At 46.6% G+C, this 22932-nt stretch overlaps 1 protein-coding gene and 1 pseudogene across 6 annotated transcripts; one reads left to right on the forward strand and one right to left on the reverse strand.

Moving 5' to 3' along the window:
* Positions 1 to 171: 171 nt before the first annotated feature.
* On the reverse strand, positions 172 to 22919 carry LOC140420691 (uncharacterized). Of its 6 annotated transcripts, XR_011946511.1 has the most exons (4): positions 22572 to 22919; positions 21603 to 21689; positions 12483 to 12588; positions 178 to 1693 (listed from the first exon to the last, which is right to left on the reverse strand). XR_011946511.1 is itself a non-coding variant. In XM_072504686.1 (3 exons), exon 3 carries the CDS (start codon positions 18564 to 18566, stop codon positions 17196 to 17198), a length of 1371 nt encoding a protein of 456 aa, XP_072360787.1. In that variant the 5' UTR covers positions 18567 to 18906; positions 21603 to 21689; positions 22572 to 22817; the 3' UTR covers positions 16958 to 17195. The 6 variants fall into 6 exon arrangements, 1 of the variants encoding a protein (XP_072360787.1); XR_011946513.1 differs by lacking the exon at positions 12483 to 12588 and having other exon boundaries at positions 22572 to 22915; XR_011946512.1 differs by lacking the exon at positions 21603 to 21689 and having other exon boundaries at positions 179 to 1693; positions 22572 to 22914.
* LOC140418042 (uncharacterized) lies at positions 12383 to 13531 on the forward strand (annotated as a pseudogene).
* Positions 22920 to 22932: the final 13 nt, after the last annotated feature.

The following is a 22932-nucleotide window of genomic DNA, read 5'->3' on the forward strand; positions in this document are numbered from 1 at the left end:
ATACATCATAGAATTTACAGTGTAGAAGGAGGCCATTCGGCCCATCGAGTCTGCACCGGCTCTTGGAACGAGCACCCTACCCAAGGTCCACACTGAGGGCAATTTTGGACACTAAGAGCAATTTATCATGGCCAATCCACCTAACCTGCACATTTTTGGACTGTGGGAGGAAACCGGAGCACCCGGAGGAAACCCACGCACACACAGGGAGGATGGGCAGACTCCGCACAGACAGTGACCCAAGCCGGGAATCGAACATGGGACCCTGGAGCTGTGAAGCAATTGTGCTATCCACAATGCTACCGTGCTGGAGGACTGAATGGGAAATGGACCTCCAACCAATTGTTACATCGGTCACTGTTCCGATCCCAGACCAGACCCCAACAGTGGCTGGGATACAGGACCCCAATATTTCAGTTTATTTGTAAGGCTGCGGAAAGAATGATTCGTTCCAGGAGTGATTGCATGAAGAAATAGGGTTTGGTTATGTTTAAAAGAAAACTTTATTGTGGCTACAATATTAAACGTTTTAACTTCACACCCAAAAACAACAGCTTACAATTACCCATTTAAGCACTACTACTCAATCCCCCATTAAACAACAGGAAAAGAAAGATACAGCTCTCAATCTGTCTTACTGTGGGAGAATTGTGGACCCAGAATTCAACTCCTCTCTCCAAACCTTTCTCCAAAAACTGATCTTTAAAGATTTTTAAAATGTCTTTCTGACTTCCTTGGTTGCACCCAGCAATGACCTCGTCTCCCTAAGCTGGAAAACAAATGATCTCTGACAGCTGCAAAGTACATTCATTCCACAAATACTTTGCCAGTCAGACCACCGTCCATTAGTCCAGACTGAAAAAACACATTCCTTTGTCAATTTCACCTTCTGGCTACTAAAAACACCCAGGCCCTGCCAAACAGGATCCTTCGTTAAAATAAAAACAGGACCTCTGCAGTGAATCACACTCTAACCCCACGCTTTTAACCCTGAAATTGCCCAATACATTTATGATCCAATTTTCCTAAAATCTTCCAATCGTCACAGCTTCCCCTTTAAAAAAACGAACCAGCAACGTCCGCAGATGGCTTTATTTTTCTAAAAACTTTTTAACTTTAAACATTTCTTCTGATTACATGCAACTTATAATCTATAATAACATTTTACATTTTTCAACAGGCTAACATACACGTGAGTATAGTCCATTTTAGTCTTCTCACATGTCACAGTCATTAGCATAAATTTAACCACTACTTCGAGCGAGAGAGATTTCAACGGTCAGGGTGGCCTCCCAAGATTACACAAGAAAAGCTTCATCAACAATTCAGTGATAAATGCACAGAATGGTGGCACAGTGGTCAGCACTGCTGCCTCACGGCGCCGAGGTCCCAGGTTCGATCCTGGCCCTGGGTTACTGTCCGTGTGGAGTTTGCACATTCTCCCCGTGTCTGCGTGGGTCTCACCCCCACAACCCAAAGAAGTGCAAGATAGGTGGATTGGCCATGCTAAATTGCCCCTTAATTAGAAAAAATAATTGGATACTCTAAATTTAAAAAAACACACAATTCAGTGATATGTAGTTGCCTGGCTCTGACAGCAGAATTCTTCTCTTGATGGTCAGACAGGTTGCTATCGATGCTGCAGCATTCATCATCTGTTCTTCACATTTATCAGCTGCTTTGTATTCTGTGTCTGTTGAGGATAGCCAAAAATAATGGGTAAGTGCTGGTGCATTTGGACAGTGCAAAACAACAGTCAGTGCATGCAAACGTTTGCTGAACATTCTGGCTACATTTGTACAAGCTCTTCAGCCTCCACCACAGACGATGCTCTCTATAAAACTGTGAGACAGCTCCAGTCCTGACCAGATACTAGTATAATCACCTCTTGTGTCACTACCGGTGTGGCATGGTAGCACAGTGGTTAGCACTGTTGCATCACAGCACCAGGGACCCAGGTTTGATTCCCAGCTTGGGTCACTGTCTGCGGAACTGCACATTCTCCCCATTGAACCAACTTGCTTGAACTAAAATTATCCACTTCATCCACCACCTGCTCTTGTTTTTACCAACCATCTGATCAAACATGTTTTCTGACAGCTGAACCTCAGCCTCCCTATTGGCACTCCTCAAATTCTCTTCCTCCTGTCTTAACCAGTGGTTTTGTGATCTGATTACCACACAATCAGGAAACACTCCTGGATCTATTTCTTGCAACATCTCAGTTCCACTTTCCACTGGCTTTTCAACCATAGTAGGTTGCACTCCCACCTGTGATCCAGGTATATTATTATCTAGGATAAATTTATCCTAAAAAGGTAATTTTTCTTTTACTCCTACTACCACTTCACCACTTTTCACTGAACTCTCTCGCCATACCTTACATAGTGGCACACTACTGCTCTCACCACTAAATAATAATAATAATCGTTTATTGTCACAAGTAGGCTTCAATTAAGTTACTGTGAAAAGCCCCTAGTTGCCACATTCCGGCACCTGTTCGGGGAGGCCGGTACAGGAATTCAACGCGTGCAGCTGGCATTGTTCTGCATTACACGTCAGCTATTTAGCCCACTGTGCTAAACCAACCCCATATTCCACAAATGACCACATTTTCTGCCAAAACTCCTCCCAGACCATTTCTCACCATTAAAGATTGACTTGCTCAAATATATTCAGAACTACCTGGAAATCAATGACACAGGTGAGGTTTCGGCGGTGGTGCCTGGGAGGCAATGAAGGCGGTGGTTAGAGGGGAGCTGATCTCGATACGGGCCCACAGAGAGAAAGCCGACAGAGCAAGAGACGGACGGACTGATAAAGGAGATACTGCAGGTTGACAGGAGGTATGTGGAAAACTCAGAGGCAGGGCTTCTAAGGGAGCAACAGAGGCTACAGGCGGAGTTCGGCTTGTTAACTACAGGGAAGGTGATGGAGCAGCTGAGGAATGTGAGGGGGCGATATATGTACATGGTGAGAAGGCCAGCAGAATGCTTGCACAGCAGCTTAGAAAGAGGGAGGCAGCCAGGAAGAGAGGGAAAGTAAAGGATGGGGACGGAAACGTGGTCGGAGACTCAGCAGGGGTGAATAAGGCATTCAAGGAGTTTTACAGCAGGTTGTATGGGTCGGAACCCCCAGCTGGGCCGGAGGGAATGAGGCACTTTTTAGGGGGGGCTGAAGTTCCCGAAGGTGGACGGGGGGTTTGGAGAAGGGCTGAGGACCTCGATTGGGTTGGACGAAATAGCAGAGGGACTGAAGGCCATGCAGTCGGGTAAAGCCCCGGGGCCAGACGGGTACCCAGTGGAGTTCTGTAAAAGGTTCTCTGGGCTATTGGGGTGGCTGTTGATGGGGACATACAATGAGGCAAGGGAACCTGGGGTGCTTCCCCCGATGATGTCACAGGCCACTATCTCATTGATCCTGAAGCGGGACAAGGACTCAGGGCTATGCGGAACCTATAGGTCATCCCTACTAAATGTGGACGCCAAACTGCTGGCCAAAATCTTGTCCTCTCGGATTGAAGACTGCGTTCCGGCCGTGATTGCGGAGGACCAGACGGGATTTGTTAAGGGTAGGCAGTTGGCGGCCAATATAAGAAGGTTGTTAAATGTGATTATGATGCCCCCAGAAGGTAGGGACGTGAAGGTAGTGGTCGCAATGGATGCAGAGAAGGCATTTGATTGGGTGGAATGGGAATATCTGCAGGAGGTACTGGGGTGGTTTGGATTAGGGCAGGACTTTATTGACTGGGTCAGGCAGTTGTATCAGGTTGCGAGCTACGGACGGACAGGTCAACATCGGACTATGTCAGGCTGCATCGGGGACGGGACAGGGATGCCCACTCCTGTTCACGTTGGCCATAGAGCTGCTGGCAATTGCACTGAGAGCCTCAAGGGGATGGTCCGGGGGGGGAGTGGAACACAGAGTCTCTCTATATGCAGACGACCTGCTCCTATATGTTTCGGACCCACTAGAGGGGATGGAAGAAATTATGAGGATTCTGGGGGAATTTGGCCTGTTTTCGGGTTATAAACTGAATATGGGGAAAAGTGGGATGTTTGTGATCCAGGCAAAGGTCAGGAGAGGTGATTGGGGGAGCTGCTGTTTAGGGTGGTAGGGGGAAGCTTTCGATACCTAGGCATTCAGGTGGTGCGGGAATGGGAACGGCTACACAAGTTAAATTTGGCCCGATTAGTAGACCAAATGAAGGGCGATTTCCGAAGGTGGGACGCGCTTCCGTTGTCACTAGCTGGGAGGGTGCAGATAGTGAAAATGACGATCCTCCCGAGATTCCTGTTTGTGTTTCAGTGTCTCCCCATCTTTATTCCATGGTCCTTCTATAAACGGGTCAATAAGGTGATCACTGGCTTTGTATGGGTGAGTAAAACCCTGCGAGTAAAAAAGGGGATGCTTGAGCAGAGCCGGGGGAAGGGCGGGCCGGCGCTGCTGAACTTTAGTAATTATTATTGGGCGGTGAATATAGCCATGATCAGGAAGTGGGTGGTGGGGGGAGGGTCGATATGGGAGCGTGTGGAGGCGGCATCATGCAACGGCACCAGTTTGGGGGCATTGATAACGGCGCCTCTGCCATTCCCGCCGGCACAGTACTCCACTAGCCCGTGGTGGTGGCAGCCCTGATGGTCTGGGGCAATTGAGGAGGAATGTGGGAGTGGAGGGAGCATCGGTGTGGTCTCCAATCTGTAATAATCACCGGTTTGCCCCGGGAAGGTTAGATGGAGGGTTCCGGAGTTGGCAGAGTGCAGGGATTGAGAGGATGGGAGATATGTTTATGGAGGGGAGCTTTTCTAGCCTGAGAAAGCTGGAGGAGAAATTTGGATTGGGTTAGGGGAAATGAGTTTAGGTACCTCCAGGTACGGGACTTCGTACGCAGGCAGGTCTCAACCTTCCCGTTCCTACCACCAAGGGGGATACAGGACAGGGTAGTTTCCAGAATGTGTATGGGAGAAGGGAGGGTTTCGGACATTAATAGGGAACTTATGGGGTCAGAGGAGACGCAGACTGAGGAGCTGAAACACAAATGGGAAGAGGAGTTAGGAGGAGAGATAGAGGATGGTCTCTGGGCGGACGGGTTGAGTAGAGTCAACGCGTCCACAACATGTGCCAGGCTCAGCCTGCTACAATTTAAGGTCATTCACCGGGCCCACATGACAGTGGCCCGTATGAACAGGTTCTTTGGGGTAAAAGATAAGTGCGCAAGGTGTGCAGGAGGGTCAGCGAACCATGTCCATATGTTCTGGGCATGCCCGATGCTTAGGGGATTCTGGCAGGGGTTTGCGGATGTCATGTCCAAGGTGTTAAAAACAAGGGTGGCACCGAGTCCAGAGGTGGCGATTTTTGGAATGTCGGAAGACCCGGGAATCCAGGAGGAGAAAGAGGCAAACGTTCTAGCCTTTGCTTCCCTGGTAGCCCAGAGATGGATACTATTAGCCTGGAGGGACCCAAAGCCCCCGAAGACGGAGACCTGGCTAACTGACATGGCTAGCTTTCTCTGTTTGGAAAAAATCAAGTTCGCCTTGAGAGGGTCAGTGTTAGGGTTCGCCCGGAGGTGGCAGCCGTTCGTCGACTTCTTTGGGGAAAATTAACCATCAGCAGAAGGCGGGGGGGGGGGGGGGGGGGGGGTGGGGCAGGGGGGGGGGTGTGAGGGGGGATTCGGGGTTCGCTTAGTTTAGAGTAGGGGGTTAGTAAAGGTGGTCCCTGTAAGGGTGAAAGACGGCTTTTGCACTATGTTTATATTTACATGGACATTGTTTATTTTGTTGTCGTTGTAATACCATAAATGCCTCAATAAAATGTTTATTAAAAAAAAGATTGACTTGCTCCTGTATCCCTCAAGATCTGAATCTCCTTACCTACTCCACCTTGTACACACGAGTAAACCTCACCCTCACAAATATCCTTAAAAAGTTATGTTACCTGCTTATCCACCAACCTCTCAATAGGCTCTACACTCTGTTGCACTTTTCCACTGGGACAATGTTTTTTCCTCCCACTTTAATAAAACCCACTGGCTTATCCTGTTTGATTGAGTCTGTTTTCCCACTCCTTTTCTTAAGCCACAAACTGTGACTTTACATGTCCAACATGTGCCAAACCCATAACAATCTTAAGGGATACAGGGGCTACGCAAACTCTCTTACTGGAGAAGGATTTGTTTCTTCTTTCAGAGACTCAATGAAAGCTGAGGAATTAGTGAATGGGAAAAGTGGAGATTGTATTCCAGTCCCATTGTATAAAGTACAATTGGAGTGTGATCTCGTGTCAGGTCCAGTAGTTGTTGGGCTGGCTGAGAAATTCCCAGTGGACGGAATAGATTTACTTTTGGGGAATAATTTGGCAGGAGTGACGGTTGTAGATTCAACCATGATAACAGAGGGTGTGAGAGAATTACTGCAGTTATCACATGAAATACCAACAGTAGGGCATGTGGGAATTAAGAAAACTCATTGGGCATTAAATTACTCAAAGAAAAATGTTGAAAGATGTTAATCACAGATCAAACAGTGAACCAGATTCTCAGAATTCTAAGACTGAAGGTGACCATAGGAAAGAGGAGTTTGAATTTAATAGTAGTGACAGTGATGAAGAGACAGACGAGAGTACCAAATTCAATTTTGCTTCTGATTATGGAGTGATGATGAACAGCTATTACCAAATAGACCTGTCACTAACTGATCTTGTGCCAATGACAAGTAATTCTCCCAGAGCTCGGAAAGAAGGCAGAAAATTGGAGGAAGAAAGTGAATTGGACTTTTCTAAAAGTGATTTGTTAAAGTCCCTTGTAGTAAATCCATTGCTATCCCCTTCAGGGGAAATATTTCCCACAGCATGCCTCCTTTGAAGCAACGTATACTTGATAGCACAGCATCAGTTAGTCAGGACGAGGACTGAGAAGTGGCACTAAGCTGGTTCACCCACATCCTTTTAAAGATCCACAGTGCTTCTTAAAGGGAGCAAATGGCAAAGGAGATGAAATAATCAGTCATCAATATCTTTTAAAACTAAGAGGAAGGTGAATGGAGACCTATGTCGTGATTCTGTCACCACACCTGGTAACAAAAAACAGAAAATGCATGGGTCCAACAATGTGTTATCCTCTGATTCTGAAGGTCTGTATTGCTAAATCGGGATAAGAGTTGTGATTACGAAAACTCCAAAGAGGAGGTAGAAGCTGTAAAACAAAGAATGGTTCTTATTTCTGAAAGTAACCATGTGCAAGAAAAGAGAGCATGTAAAGCTGGAGGGGTTGGAGAGTGTTTATGGATTTAAAATGAACCAAATATTTCCCTCAGCATTGACAATAGTGCTTTTTGTTTGACTGTAGCAAATCTTTGAAATATGGATAAACATTTATTGGACAATCAGAAAAGACTGATTACATTACATGTGCTTTCAGAACATAGCTCCTTCATCAGGTGATGAAGGAGCTGTGCTCCGAAAGCTAATGATTCGAAACAAACCTGTTTGAGTTTAACCTAGTGTTGTAAGACTTCTTACTGAGCCCACTCCAGTCGAATGTTGGCATCTCCACATCTTTACATTGCACGACACCCAGAAAGGGGCAGATATAACAAAGATGCTGAAAGGGTGTGAATAGAATTGAATGGAAGCACCAAGCGGCACTCGGTTAACAAATCATGAAGTAAACATCAGAAATTCTGAACTAATAAAGCAAAATCCTCCTCAGTTAGAAACTGAAATAAAAAGCACGTTCGATATGTAGCGGAAACAATTAAAAATGCAATGATCCACAGAACGCCAAGTAGAGTTTGACAGATTGACATCCATGTTGGTGGGCGAACCATTGCTGGCCATCCCAGACATTTCCAGACCATTTAAAATGGCCACAAATGCCAGTGACCTGGGAGTAGGGGCAGTGCTACTACAGGACAACAATGAAGGAATAAAGAGGCTAGGGAGGTATTTTTAGAAACAAATTCAGTCTGTGCCAAAGAAAGTATTCCATCATTGAGCCTTGGCCTTGCGACTAGCCCTTTAGCACTTCGTAGTACATGTCCAACATGACAATCAGCAAAGCATTGTTACACAGACCATAATCTATTTGCATTTGTAGAGAAGTTTAAAACCTGGAACGCAAGATTATTCCATTGGAGTTTATTATTACAACAGTTCAATGTTACAATTGTACATATTCCTGGAAAGGATAATGTGATTGCAGATGCTTTGTCATGGGTTTAAGGGCTGACTAGTTACCAATATAAAGACTGGGTAGGTAACTTGTATAATGGGGATGGATTGAACGTTTGTGATTTATGTCTTGCATATCTCATAATGAAACGTCCATTTGATTGATTTGGCCGGTTGCCAATGAATTGGCCCAAAGATCTGTGATCTGTCCAGTAACAGGTGGTGATTGGATATTATTCCACTAGAACGCTTTTCCGAGTCCCAAGATATCAGTTTGGTATCAGTTTTGACTCTGGCAGCACGCTGATACATCTAACTCTCTCCAAAAAGGTCCAGCTAACTCTCCCCAGAAGGCCATTGTGAGGGCTGGCTCTCTCTCCAGAGAGCCTGGTGGGTGCTGTACTTCTGAGACTACAGGGACCGAAAGACAAACTACAAACTGAAAGCAAAGTTTGACGTGAACTAAGGTGTCTCTCCAGAAAAGGTTTGACTCCTGCATTTTTAATGTAGAGAGTACCTGAATGAATGAATCTCCAAAGAAGATCTTTACAGACTGCAAACCAAAGACTTTAATCTGCAAGCTTGTTGTGAAGAAAGACTCTTTCCTCCAATTTTGAATTTTTTTGCCCCTTTCCACCCCTTTGCGGTTGTCTGTCTTGTGTGTGTGTGTATGAGAGAGAGAGGGTGGGGCAGGTTGATGTGGGTATTAGGTATTAACTTGTAGTTAACCAGTTGCATTTACTGCATATTTCATGGTAGTTCTCGTTATAAATAAAAAGTAATAATGTTTACATTTTCTAAGTAATCTGCTGTAACCTCCTTAATAATGGATTCTCGCACTTTCCCTGTCACACATGTTAGGCTAACTGGCCTATAGTTTCCTGCTTTCTGCCTCCCTCCTTTCTGGAATAGAGGTGTTACATTCTCTATTTTCCAATCCACTGGGACCTTTCCAGAATCTAAGGAATTTTGTGGGATTATAACCAATACATCTACTCTCTTTGCCACCACTTTTTTTAAAGCCCAAGAATGCAGGCCACCCAGTCCTGGGGACTTGTCAGCCTTTAGGTTCAATAGTTTTCCTGGCATCTTTTCTCTGGTGATTGTTCTGTGTTCCTCCCTCCCTATTACCTCTCGATTTTCAATTAGCTTTGTGAATTGTTCTCGGTCTGGTACCGTGACGATAGACACAAAATACCTGTTTCAAGCCTCCATCATTTCTTTGTTTTCCATGATCAATTTCCCAGGCTCACTCTCCAGAGGACCAACCTGGATTTAGTCACTCTTTTCCTCTTCAAATACTTGCAGAAACCTTTATTATCTACTTTTGTAGTCCGAGGATGTTTACCCTCATACTCTAATTTCTGCCTGTTTCTTATCTTTTACTCATTCTTTGCTGATTCTAAAATCTGCCCAACTTTTGAATGAACACTAACCTTTGTAGATTTTGATGGTGTTTCTTTCAATTTAATACATTCCTTGACTTCCTTATTTAACCATGGATGATGCATTCTTCTCAAACAGCCTTTCTTTCTCTCTGGCATAAATGTTTGCTGAGAGTTATTCAAAGTCACCCACTTCCATACTGATGTCCCAATTTTCAACCTAGCTTCCCAAGTTCGCTTTCGCCAGCTCTCCCTTCATACCCTTCAGAGTTCTCTTTATTTAGTTTTTAACTTAGGCCAGCACTTTTTAAAAAGATTTAGAGTACCCCATTCTTTTTTTTCCAATTAAAAGGCAATTTAACGTGGCCAATCCACCTACACTGCACACCTTTGGGTTGTGGGGGTGAGACCCACACAGACATGGGGAGAATGTGTAAACTCCACATGGACAGTGATCCGGGGCCGGGATCGAACTCAGGTCCTCAGCGCCATGAGGCAGCTATGCTAACCACTGCTCCACTGTGCCGCCCTTAGACCAGCACTTCTCACCTTCAAACTGAAAGTGGAATTTTATTATATTATGATCAATGTGACTTAGAGGCTCCATCACGATGAGATTATTGACTAATCCTGTCTTGTTGCACATTACCAGATCGAGGATAGTCTGCTCCCTGGTTGGCTCTAAAATGTATGGCTCCAAGAAATTGTTCCAAAAAGACTCTGAACCCATTTTTTAGGATATTTTTGCGAATCTGATTCTCCCAATTGACATTAAAATTATCGGGGACCTTGATGATTGTTCCTCCGTTGGTGTGTGTCCTTGTGTCTCTTCAGGTTCAATGCTCAGTTGAAGTTTCATCCACATACAGAACACCAGGAAAGGTTTCTCCTCAATGTGAATGTTGTGATAATATTTCAGGCTTTGCACAGTCAGTGCAGTGGAACTCTCACTTGGATGAGTCCTTGTGCCTTTCCAGTGAAAGTAATATTTAAATTATTTGAAAGCTGACAGATCATAATTTCTCCTTCTAGATTCAATGGTTCATGATATTCAGATCCTGATGAATTAAGTGAATCTGTCAGATGACAACGAGGTGCCTGGCTTGCAATTTCTGTCTTCAAATCCACCCATCTGATGAATGAGTTTGCAAATGTCATCACTGTCAGTACAGGATAGAAATTAAGAAATAATCCTCCCACCAGAATTACTCCTGCTGCTTATCCACAATTCTCCTCCCCTGAAGGTGCTGACTCTCGGGTTCAGTTTCACATTCACTTATTGCCCTCCCCAATATGTCACACATGTATCTAAATCTTTACACCTAGAGTTAACAAACTGTTTTGCTAAGGGGAGCTCGCAATCAAATCCAGTGACTACCCACGTGTACGTTGTATCAGTGTGGGGTCACTGCCCTCCCACCGCTACTTGTCACCCAGGAGTTTGGAGACTGGGCTTTGGATGAGTAATGACGGCCGCAGCTCCCACAATCCCCAGCGTTGGTGAAACCGCTCTATCCACCGCGCCCGCGACCCAGGCCTATGCATGTTCAAGAGAGGGAAGCTGCGCATGTGGTGCAGAGTCGAGCCCAACCCCCTGAACGTCCTGTTACGATATTAACCAATAGCAAAAGTTGGTGGACCGGAAGGACTCTGATCCTCCAGCTAATCAGAAGGCAGACTTTGAGTGAATGAAGATTGAGCTCCCCACAGACTGAAACCTCCTCCTGTCCCCAACATCTGTGAGTAAAACACTTTATTTTCTCCCCCTTTCCATTTCTTTTCTCATTCTCACCTTCAATTGGCGACTCGGAGCAACTGAAGGGAAAGAAAGTGAATCCAGGGAGGGTGCAGATTCTGGAAAGGTTGACCCAGCTCTCTCTCTCTCTTAAAGACATTTGCTCCCTCAGCTTGACACATTTATTTAGGGCAGCACGGTAGCATTGTGGATAACACAATTGCTTCACAGCTCCAGGGTCCCAGGTTCGATTCCGGCTTGGGTCACTGTCTGTGCAGAGTCTGCACATCCTCCCCGTGTGTGCGTGGGTTTCCTCCGGGTGCTCCAGTTTCCTCCCACAGTCCAAAGATGTGCAGGTTAGGTGGATTGGCCATGATAAATTGCCCTTAGTGTCCAAAATTGACCTTAGTGTTGGGTGGGGTTACTGGGTTATGGGGATAGGGTGGAGGTGTTGACCTTGGGTAGGGTGCTCTTTCCAAGAGCCGGTGCAGACTCGCTGGGCCGAATAGCCTCCTTCTGCACTGTAAATTCTATGATATAAATTCTATGATGATTACGACACTTGGATTCCATTCAGTAACCCAATCCATGCCGACTTTGTAGAGAAATCCAATCAGTCACATTCCCCCCTCGATATCCCCATTACTCTGCAAGTTTATTTCCTCACACTTTTATTTTGAAATGATGATCGTCTGTGCTTCCTCCACCCTCATAGGCAGCGAGTTGCAGATCTCTCACATCTCACTGTTGAAATAACTATCTCCCTCACAGCCCCATCAGTCTCCAGTCCTGTAATCAAGTCCTGTATATTACACACATTTTTAGTGCGGTATTATTGAGTATTTACTGGGAAAAGCGGAGCGAGAATGGAGGGAGAATGTGTGCGATGGAGATTCACAGCTTTTGGGGAACAAGAGAGGAAAGAATGTTCCATAGCAACTAGAATTGTCTGTTCTGAATTTCTATCCTGCACTGACAGTGATGTATTTTGTAAATTGTTTTTACAGTATATTAGAAGAGGACGAATTCCAGTCAGATATCTCAGACATCACAACACGATATGACAGAGTCACTCGACTCTTTGGGGCTGAATATTATCAGACTTTGAATCCAGAAGAAGAAAAGTTTGTCTCATCTGTTGGCTTCAAAGGATTTTCAGCAACTTTGCAATCTGAAAAGTACCAAGACACACATACCTGAGTGAGAGTGTCCCAGTGCAGATATTGAATGAGCTTTAACCAGCTACACAGCCCAAAGAAACATCGCTCCATTCAGAGAGGGGAAAATCCATACACGTGTTCGCTGTGAAGACAAGGTTTCAACTGATCATCGGACCTGGAGAGACACATACTGCATGCAGCAACCATGGAAATGTGAGGACTGTGGCAAGAGATTCAAATACCCGTCACAACTGGAGGCTCATTACCGCAGTCACACTGGGGAGAGACCGTTCATCTGCCCTGAGTGTGGAAGCGGTTTGAGTCATTTATCCACGTTGCAATCCCACCAGCGAATTCACACCGGGGAGAGGCCGTTCACTTGCCTTGAGCGTGGGAAGGGATTCAGTAATTCATCAGACCTGTATAAACACCAGCGGGTTCACACTGGGGAGAGACCATTCACCTGCTCCGAGTGTGGGAAGGGATTTAGTAATTCATCAGACCTGTATAAACACCAGCGGGTTCACACTGGGGAGAGACCATTCACTTGCTCTCAGTGTGTAAAGAGATTCAGTAATTCATCAGACCTGTATAAACATGAGCGAATTCACACTGGGGAAAGGCCATTCACTTGCTCGGGATGTGGGAAGGGATTCAGTGATTCATCTAAACTGCTGCGACACAAGCGAGTTCACACTGGAGATAGGCCGTTCACCTGCTCCGTGTGTGGTAAGGGATTCGGTGCTTTACCGACTCTACTGGCACACCAGCGAGTACACACTGGGGAGAGGCCTTTCACCTGTTCTGAGTGTGAGAAGGCTTTCACTCATTCATGCAGCCTGCAGGAACACAGGTGAGTTCACACTGGGGAGAGGCTGTTCTCCTGTTCTGAGTGTGGGAAAGGATTCACTTGGTCTGCACACGTGCTGAGACACCAGTGTGTTCACACCGGGGAGAGACCATTCACCTGCTCTGAGTGTGGAAAGGGATTCACTCAGTTACCGCATCTGCAGACACATCAGCGTGTTCAGGGAGGTGGGATGGAAGTTTTCGGAAATGGGAAGAGAAGGGGATCAAGACGCTAAAAGATTTGTTTCTTAGAGGTCGGTTTGCAAGATTGAGGGAGCTGGAAGCTAAGTATGGGCTGGAGCAGGGAGAAATGTTTAGATATATGCAGGTTCGAGATTTTGCCAGGAAGGAGATACAGAGCTTCCCGGAGGAACCGGCCTCCACATTGCTGGAGGAGGTGCTGACGATCAGGGTACTGGAGAAGGGGGTAGTGTCAGCGGTGTACGGAGATATTTTGGAAGAGCTAAGGCACCACTGGAAGGGATCAAAGCAAAGTGGGAGGAAGAGTTGGGAGAGGTTATAGAGGGGTTCTGGTGTGAGGTGCTCCGGAGAGTAAATGCCTCTACCTCATGTGCGAGGTTGGGGCTGATACAGCTGAAGGTGGTATACAGAGCACACCTCACGAGGGTGAGGGTGAGCCGATTTTTTGAAGGAGTAGAGGATGTGTGTGAGCGTTGCAGGAGGGGGTGGGGGGGGCGGAGGGGGAGGGGGCACGAATCACGTTCATATGTTTTGTTCCTGTCCAAAGCTAGAGGAGTACTGGAAGGAGGTTTTTAGGGTAATTTCTAAAGTGGTGCACGTGAAACTGGACCCGGATCTCCGGGAGGCCATATTCGGGGTGTCAAATCAGCCGGGGTTGGAAATGGGGGCAGAAGAAGATATTGTAGCCTTCGTCTCGTTGATCGCCTGAAGGCGGATCCTGCTGGGAGCAGCTTCTCCACCCTGTGCCCTGGCGTGGCGGGGGGACCTGTTGGAATACTTGACCCGTGAGAAGGTTAAGTTTGAACTGAGGGGAAGATGGAGGGGTTCTACAAGTCATGGGCATTATTCATTAAGCACTTTCAAGAACTGGATAACATCTAACATTAGTTGGGGGGAATGGGGGGGGGAAGAGGGTTGGGGGAGGGGGGCTGCTTGTATTAAGGGTGACTATGGGTAATCCCAGATTCCTTTTTGTCATTTGTTTATGTAAACATGCGGGCTGATGTTTGGGGGTTGGCGGGGGGATGGGATTGTTGTTATTGTTATGGGGATTAACATATTTGTTGCTGATTATTGTTTATTGTTGGTGGGTGTAAATTTGGCAGAAAATGTGAAAAAGGAGAATAAAAATATTAAACAAAAAACAATCTCCTCTGCCATTTCCTTGTTCCCCATAACTGAAACAGCGGTGTGGAGGCACATGGTGGTTAGCACTGTTGCTTCACAGCTCCAGGGACCCGGGTTCAATTCCCGGCTTGGGTCACTGTCTGTGCGGAGTCTCCACGTTCTCCCCAAAACTGCGTGGCTTTCCTCCCACAAGTCCCAAAAGATGTGCTTGTTAGGTGAATTGGACATTCTGAATTCTCCCTCTGTGTACCTGAACAGGTGCCGGCGTGAGGCGACTAGCGGATTTTCATTGCAGTGTTAATGTAAGCCTATTTGTAACAATAATAAAGATTATAATAATAAAGAATATTATTACTATCTCCTCAGATGTATTTTCTAAGGGGTCTCGGTGGAGTTGAGGTTACAATCAGATCAGCCGTGAACTTATTGAATGGTGGAGCAGGCACGAGGGGCCGAGTGGCCTACTCCTGCTCCTAATTCGTATGTTATCACATCCTTTATAATAGATTGTAGCATTTTCCCTCCTACTGATGTCAGGCTAATGGGTCTGTGGTTCCCCGTTTTCTCTCTCTCCTTAAATAGTGGGGTTACATTTACCACCTTCCAATCTGCAGGAACCATTCCAGAATCTATATAATAGTGAAAGGTGATCACCAATGTATCCACTATCTCTACAGCCACCTCTTTCAACACTCTGGGATGTAGAGCAGCAGCTTTTGGGGATTTATTAACTTCCAACCACATTAATTTCTCCAGTGCTACTTTTTCACTAATACTAATCTCTTTCAGTCCCTCGTGCTCACTGGTCCCTTGGTTTTCTGTGTGTTTTAGGACAATTTCTGTATCTTCCTCCGTGAAGACAAACACATTGTTTAGTTTCTCTGCCATTTCCTTATCCCCCATTATAAACTCTCCTGTCTCTGTCTGGACTGGGCCCACATTGGTCTTTGCTAATCTTTTCCTTTTCACATTCCTATAGGAGCTTTTCCAGTCAGTTTTTATGTTTCTCCCCAGTTTGCTCTCATATTCTATTTTCTCTTTATCAGTTTCTTGGTCCTTTGCTGAATTCTAAAACAAGTTCCCAATCCTCAGGCTCACTAATATTTTAGCCACTTTGAGTCTCCTCCATTGATCTAATAGAATCTTTAACTTTTCTTGTCAGCCACAATAGCTTCATTTTGCTGTTTAATTTTTGCTTCTTAAAGGAATCTATATTTTATGTAAATAAAATGCGAGTGGTTGCCGGTCTATTGTCTGTCGTCATACAAAGAACAACAAAGAACAAAGGACAGTACAGCACAGGAACAGGCCCTTTGGCCACCAAGCCTGCTCGGATCATGATGTCTGTCTAAACTAAAACATTCTGTGCTTCCAGTGTCTGTATCCGTCTATTCCCATCCTATTCATGTATTCGTCAAGATGCCTCTTAAATGTCACTTATCGTACCTGCTTCCAGCACCTCCTCCGGCAGCGAGTTCCAGGCACTCACCACCCTCTGTGTAAAAAAAACCTCCCTCACACATCTCCTCTAAACTTTGCCCCTCGGACCTTAAACCTATGTCACCTGGTAATTGACTTTTCCAACCTGGGAAAAAGCTTCTGACAATCAACTCTGTCCATGCCAGTCAATTTTGTAAACTTTTATCGGGTCGTCGCTCAACTCTGTCGCTCTAGTGAAAACAATCCGAGTTTATCCAACCTCTCCTCATAGCTAATACCCTCCAGGCCAGGCAACATCCTGGTAAACCTCCTCTGTACTCTCTCCAAAGCCTCCACATCCTTTTGGTAATGGGGTGACCAGAATTGTCGGCAATATTCCACGTGTGGCCTAACTAAGGTTCTGTACAGCTGCAGCATGACTTGCCAATTTTTATACTCAATGTCCCGACCAATGAAGACAACCATGCCGTCTGCCTTCTTAGCTCCTTATCCACCTGTGTTGCCACTTTCAGTGATCTGTTTATTGTAATTTCCCAATCTACCAGACAACTTGCCCCTCATAGCATGACAGTTTCCTTCTGTGAGAAACACCCAGATAAATTAGGCAAAAGAACCCTGTAACCACCATAGCCCATCTTCATGGCAACATGGCTGCTTTGGGAACTAAATATCTTCCAACATACAAACACCTTTTCATTCTGTGCTCCTCGTCACACTTGGAACCAGGTAATCGCAACGAGGCTCAAAAATGGTCAGCCCACCGGAGGCAGAGGTGTTAGACCGGCCAGTCCAGCAGAAAGAAACCTTCCAATCATCACCATTCACCAGATGTCAGAATGAACAGAATGCACTCCTGGATGTCAGTGAGAGCAGAAACAATAACAACGGAGCCAACATCTGTAATTTGTTGTGAACTTGTTGGAGTCACAACAGGTGTGATGAATCACAAAACCCTCTCCCCACATTGAGAGCAGATGAATGGTCTTTCATCAGAATTAACTCGCTAGTGTCTCCGGAGATGGGACGGATCATTGAATGTCTCCCCTGCTCAGAGCAGGTGATTGGCCTCTTACAGGGGTGAACTCGCTAGTCTTCCTGCAGGGTGTATGGATATCTGAATCCCTTCTCTCACTAAGAGCAGGTTAACGCCTTCTCCCGAGTGTGAACTCGCAGGTGTCTCTGCAGGTTGGATAACCGAGTGAATCCCTTCTCACACTGAGAGCAGGTGAACGGCCTCTCCCCAGTGTGAACCCGCTGGTGTGCCAGCAGGCTCGATGAAGTAATGAATCCCTTCTCACACTGAGAGCAAGTGAACGGCTTCTCCCCAGTGTGAACTCGCTGGTGTGTCCGCAGGTGGGATAACTGAGTAAATCCCTTCTCACACTGAGAGCAGGTGAACGGCCTCTCTCCAGTGTGAACCTGCTGGTGTTTCCGCAGGCTCGATGAGGTAGTGAATCCCTTCTCACAATGAGAGCAGGTGAACGGCCTCTCCCCAGTGTGGACTCGCTGATGTATCTGCAGGTCGGATGATTGAGTGAATCCCTTCTCACACTGAAAGCAGGTGAATGGCCTCTCCCCAGTGTGAACTCGCTGATGTCTCCGCAGGTTGGATAACTGAGCAAATCCCTTCTCACACTGAGAGCAGGTGAACGGCCTCTCCCCAGTGTGAACCTGCTGGTGTTTCCTCAGGCTCGATGAGGTAGTGAATCCCATCTCACACTGAAAGCAGGTGAACGGTCTCTCCCCAGTGTGACGTCGCTGATGTCGCCGCAGGTCGGATAACTGAGTGAATCCCTTTTCACACTGAGAGCAGGTGAATGTCCTCTCCCCAGTGTGAACCCGCTGATGTATCCGCAGGCTGAATAACTGAGTGAATCCCATCTCACACTGAGGGCAGGTTAACGCCTTCTCCCCAGTGTGAACTCGCTGGTGTCTCTGCAGGGCGGATGACTGAGTGAATCCCTTCTCACACTGAGAGCAGGTGAACGGCCTCTCCCCAGTGTGAACTCGCTGGTGTGCCAGCAGTCTCGATGAAGTAGTGAATCCCTTCTCACACTGAGAGCAGGTGAACGGCCTCTCCCCAGTGTGAACTCGCTGATGTTTCTGCAGGTCGGATGATTGAGTGAATCCCTTCTCACACTGAGAGCAGGTGAACGGCCTCTCCCCAGTGTGAACTCGCTGATGTCTCCGCAGGTGGGATAACTGAGTGAATCCCTTCTCACACTGAGAGCAGGTGAACGGCCTCTCCCCAGTGTGAACTCGCTGATGTATTCGCAGGTCGGATAACTGAGTGAATCCCTTTTCACACTGAGAGCAAGTGAACGGCCTCTCCCCAGTGTGAACTCGCTGGTGTGTCAACAGGGTGGATAACTGAATGAATCCCTTCTCACACACAGAGCAGGTGAACGGCCTCTCCCCAGTGTGAATACGCCGATGAGCGGCCAGCGCAGATGGAAACCTGAATCCCTTCCCACAGTCCCCACATTTCCACGGTATCTTCATATTTTGGGTCTCCTCGTGTCTCTCCAGGTTTGCCGATCTTTGAAGCCTCGTACACACATAGAACACGTGTAACGTCCCTCCCGCTGTGAATGGTGTGATATTTTTTCTGGCTCTGTAACTGGTTAAAGCTCTTTCCACAGTCAGTGCTCTGGAACACTCTCACTCAGGTGTGTGTGTCTCGGGGCTTTTCCAGTCTCACTGATGTTTTGAAGCCGACAGAAAAGACAAACATTTCTCCTTCTTGATTCAGTGGTACTCAGTTCCAAGGAATTGAGAGACTCAGTCAGATTGAGATGTGACGTTTGAGATTTCTGTCTGTAATTCCTCCTCTTCTAATATCCTGTAAAAACAATTTACAGAAGTTACTTTTCTTTTCCTAATTTTGGAGAAGGTATCCTGAGGGTAACGACAGTCTGGCCGTGGGGTTAATCCTCCGGGTCCTCAGTCTTATTGAGAAATGTCCCCTTGGATCTATTGTGGTGGTGATTCTTTTGTATTGTTGTTATTATGGGAGGGTTTATGTGTTGTTGACTTTATCCTACTCTGGTACAGACGGGGCTTTTATCCGTGAAAGGAGCAGTTTGAGGAGACTTTGGTAAAGTGAGTTGGAGGAGGGGGTAATGGCACACGCCCGATTGTGGTGTGAAAATCTGTTCCTGTCTCTCTGTTGCCTAACTAATAGCGGCAGTTAATCTGCAAATTTTCTCAGGGAATGTACGGGGCATCCATCACCCTATCAGAAGGAAAAAGATCCTCTCCTTTCTTAAGGAGAAAGTCAACATAGTTTTATTACAGGAAACGCATCTGGATTATGAGGAACACTTTAAATTGAGGCGGGATTGGATGGGGCAGATTTTTTCACCTCTTTTTCATCGAGTCGCAGACTTGTGGCAATGCTTATTATACACTATCCAAGCAGTCAGGGTAACTCTGCCGATTACAATGTGCATGTTCAATTTCCTTTGTGCCGGTCCCCCCATCTCCCGTCCCTCCCCTCCGCCCCCTTCACTCGTCGTTTCTGGGTCCTTTCCTGGGCCCTTCACTGTACAATGGGAGTTATCTGTTATTTACAAGTGGACGGTGCCCTCCCTTCCCCCCCCATTGATGGGCCTCCCCCCTTCCACCCCGTGCACTCCCTGTCCTGTTTTAAACCTTCCCTTGGGGGTTCCTCTTCTTGTATTTTTGTTCTAGGCTCTTTGGTCTCTGTGTCAGTTGGTTTTGGGTTCTCCCTCCTTGTCCCAGTAGCCCCCCCCTCCCCTTTTCCTGCCTGCTCCCTGTGATCCCGTTGGCTCCCGTACGTCCACCTCCCTCCCCAGTGTTCCATTGGCCGCTGGCTTCAAACAGGTCCTGGAACAAGTTGGTGAATGGCCTCCACACTTTGTGGGAACCATCCTCTGACTCTTGGACGGTGAACTTGATTTTCTCCAGGTGGAGAAATTCCGATATGTCTGCCAGCCAGTCTGCAGCTGTGGGTGGTGCTGCTAATCGCCAGCCGAGCAGGATTCTCCAGCGGCCAATTAGAGAAGCAAAGGCAAGGGCGTCCACCCACTTCCCCATGAATAGTTCTGGCTGGTCCGATTCCACGAAGACTGCCATTTGTGGGCACGGCTCCACCCTCATAACCATGGACATTGCGTCTAAATAGGCTGTCCAGAATTCGACAAGTCTGGGGCATACCCAGAACATGTGGGCATGGTTTGCCGGACCCCGCTGGCACCATTCACATTTGTCCTCCATCTCTGAGAAGAACCTGCTCATTCGGGTTCTTGTCAGGTATGTTCTGTACACAACATTCAACTGCATGAAGCTTCGCCTTGCGTAGGAGAAGGTGGAGTTGGTCCCGTTCAGTGCTTCGCTCCAGAGTCCCCACCCTATTTCCATCCCTCGCACTTTCTCCCATTTTTCCTGGGTTTCGTCAAGTAAGGAGCGCATCCTTATTAAGAGTTGTCGGTACAGGTCCTCAGGGTTTCCTTTCCCCAGACTGTCTGCGTCCAGTAACTCCTCTTGCATTGTGCTTCTCAGGGTTCCTGGGTATGCTGGTGTCTCCTTGCAGAGAAAGTTTTTGATCTGGAGCTCATCCCGGTTTGGTAGGACCAGTCTCTCGAAGGTCGCTAGTCTATTTCCTGTGTCATAGTCCCTAACCATCAGTGTTCCCCCGTCTTGTCTCTACCTCTTGAAGGTGGTGTTGAGAATGGCTGGTGCAAACCTATGGTTGCCGCAGATGGGGGCCATGAAGGACACATCGGTCAGACTGAAATGCTACCACATCTGGTTCCAGGTTCTCAGGGTAGCTGCCACCAATGGACTGGTGCTGGCGGGGATGGGAGTGTTGCCATGGCGAGGGCCCGGAGGATCATTCCTGTACATGAGGACTCATCCATCCTTACCCATTCCATGTCTGGATCCTTTACCCATCTCCTCACTCTTTCGGCCGTGGCTGCCCAGTGATAGTATTGCAAGTTCGGGAGGGCCAGGCCTCCCATGTTTCTTCTCCATTGTAGTACTGTTTTAGGGATTTTTGAATTCTTGCCCCTCCGCACAAACGATGTTAGGTTAGGTGGGTTGACCATGATCAATGCACCAGATTATGGGAATAGGATGGGGAGTCTGCCGCTGTGAGTGCTTTTTCTGATGGTCAGTGCAGACTTGAAGAAGCGAATGGCCTCCTTCTGCACTATAGAGATTCTATGGCATCTATGTTATTTTAATTCGACTATGCTGTTAGTCTGTTTTGTAATATTTTGGGGTATGCGCCCTGCATTGTTATTCTTCTGTTTTTATATAATCTTACCCTCTTTCCCCGCTCACTATGTTAACCTGTTAACTGATCTGGCATTTCATCGAGAGGCTCTGGTCACTCAAATATCCTGCTATGAATTAATTCTGCAATGTGTTGCTTGTATTTATGCTGGCAGTATCAGTTGTTCTACACTGTACCAATTTTCCATCAATATTTCTGTTATTCTGTTGCATTCATTATTTTAAAAATGGTAAAAAACATAACAAAAGAAATATTAAAAATCTGTCCAACTCAACCTTGAATATATTCAGTGATCCACAGACTCCATTGATCCCTGTGGAAGAGAATTCCATAGACTAATAGCCTTTTGAGGGAAGAGATGACTGGAAATATAAATAGCGACAGTACAATATTACACAACCAGAAATAATAGTAAATGTACTTTATTACAGACTATAAATAATATATCCAATTTAAAAATACTAGACATATCTCTAGCCGATATTAATTTACTGTCCCATTAAATGTCAGCCATCTCTTGGAGAAACCAGCCCTTTAATTGTGATAAAAGAAAATTACTGCGGGTGCTGGAATCTGAAACGAAAGAGAAAATGATGGAAAATCTCAGCAGGTCTGGCAGCATCTGTAGGGAGAGAAAAGAGCTGACGTTTCGAGTTCAATGACTCTTTGTCAAAGTTTTGTCAAAGAGTCATCGGATTTGAAACGTCAGCTTTTTTCTCCCTACAGATGCTGCCAAACCTGCTGAGATTTGCCACCAATTTCTCTTCCTTTAATTGTGAACATCAGGAAAGAGACCATCCTTTTATTTATTAATTATTTTTTCAATGCATTTTATTCAAACTTGTATCAAAGTAGGTTACAGCAAATAAACACCCCGGGAAACATTCTTCCCAACAATCTATATGGTTTGTACAGATTTTTCTCCTTTTCCATTCCCCCCACCACCCCCCACACGACGAACAGCTCCTCAAACATGGTCACAAACATCCCCCACCTTTTCTCAAATCCCCCTGCTGCACCCTTCAGACTTTCTCTTCTCTACCCGCAGGAAGCCGTGCAGGTCACCCAACCGCGCTGCTGCCCCCGGTGGCGAGAGACCATCCTTTTAGCCAGACAAATAAATGTGTCAAGCTGAGGGAGCAAAGGATGTCAATGTCTTTCAGAGAGAGAGACAGAGAGACCTGAACCAACCTTTCCAGAGTCTGCACCCTCCCTGGATTTAGAAATGAAAGTGTTTTACTCACAGATGTTGGAGTTTTTTTCCTTCACTTCCGCTGTGACATCACAATGGGGCACTGCCCGAATCAGCCAATAGGAATTACTCTTCCGCGCTGTCGTCACCGGGTTCCAGTGCGCAGGCCCGGCGCTCCCCGCCCCCACCCGTTGTTTCGCCCGCCCCTTGAACAAGGGGGAAAATTAACCGACAACAGAACCTCCTCGAGACAAGGTTTCCAGGCAACCGGCTGACGGCCAGAGCGAGAAGCCAATCGGTGATCTCCCCCTGCCCACGACTGCGCATGTCCAAGGGAGAGGGGAGGATGCGCATGTGTAAAGGGTAGCCCGCCTTCTGACCTTTTACCTGAGGTATTGACCAATGGCAAGAGT

Source organism: Scyliorhinus torazame, chromosome 5 (genome assembly GCF_047496885.1).
Source record: "Scyliorhinus torazame isolate Kashiwa2021f chromosome 5, sScyTor2.1, whole genome shotgun sequence".
NCBI classification, from domain to species: Eukaryota; Metazoa; Chordata; class Chondrichthyes; order Carcharhiniformes; family Scyliorhinidae; genus Scyliorhinus; species Scyliorhinus torazame.

Bases quoted from the DNA above. Each gene is read 5' to 3' on its own strand.
- LOC140420691 (XM_072504686.1), bottom strand. From the start codon at position 18,566: ATGAAGATACCGTGGAAATGTGGGGACTGTGGGAAGGGATTCAGGTTT.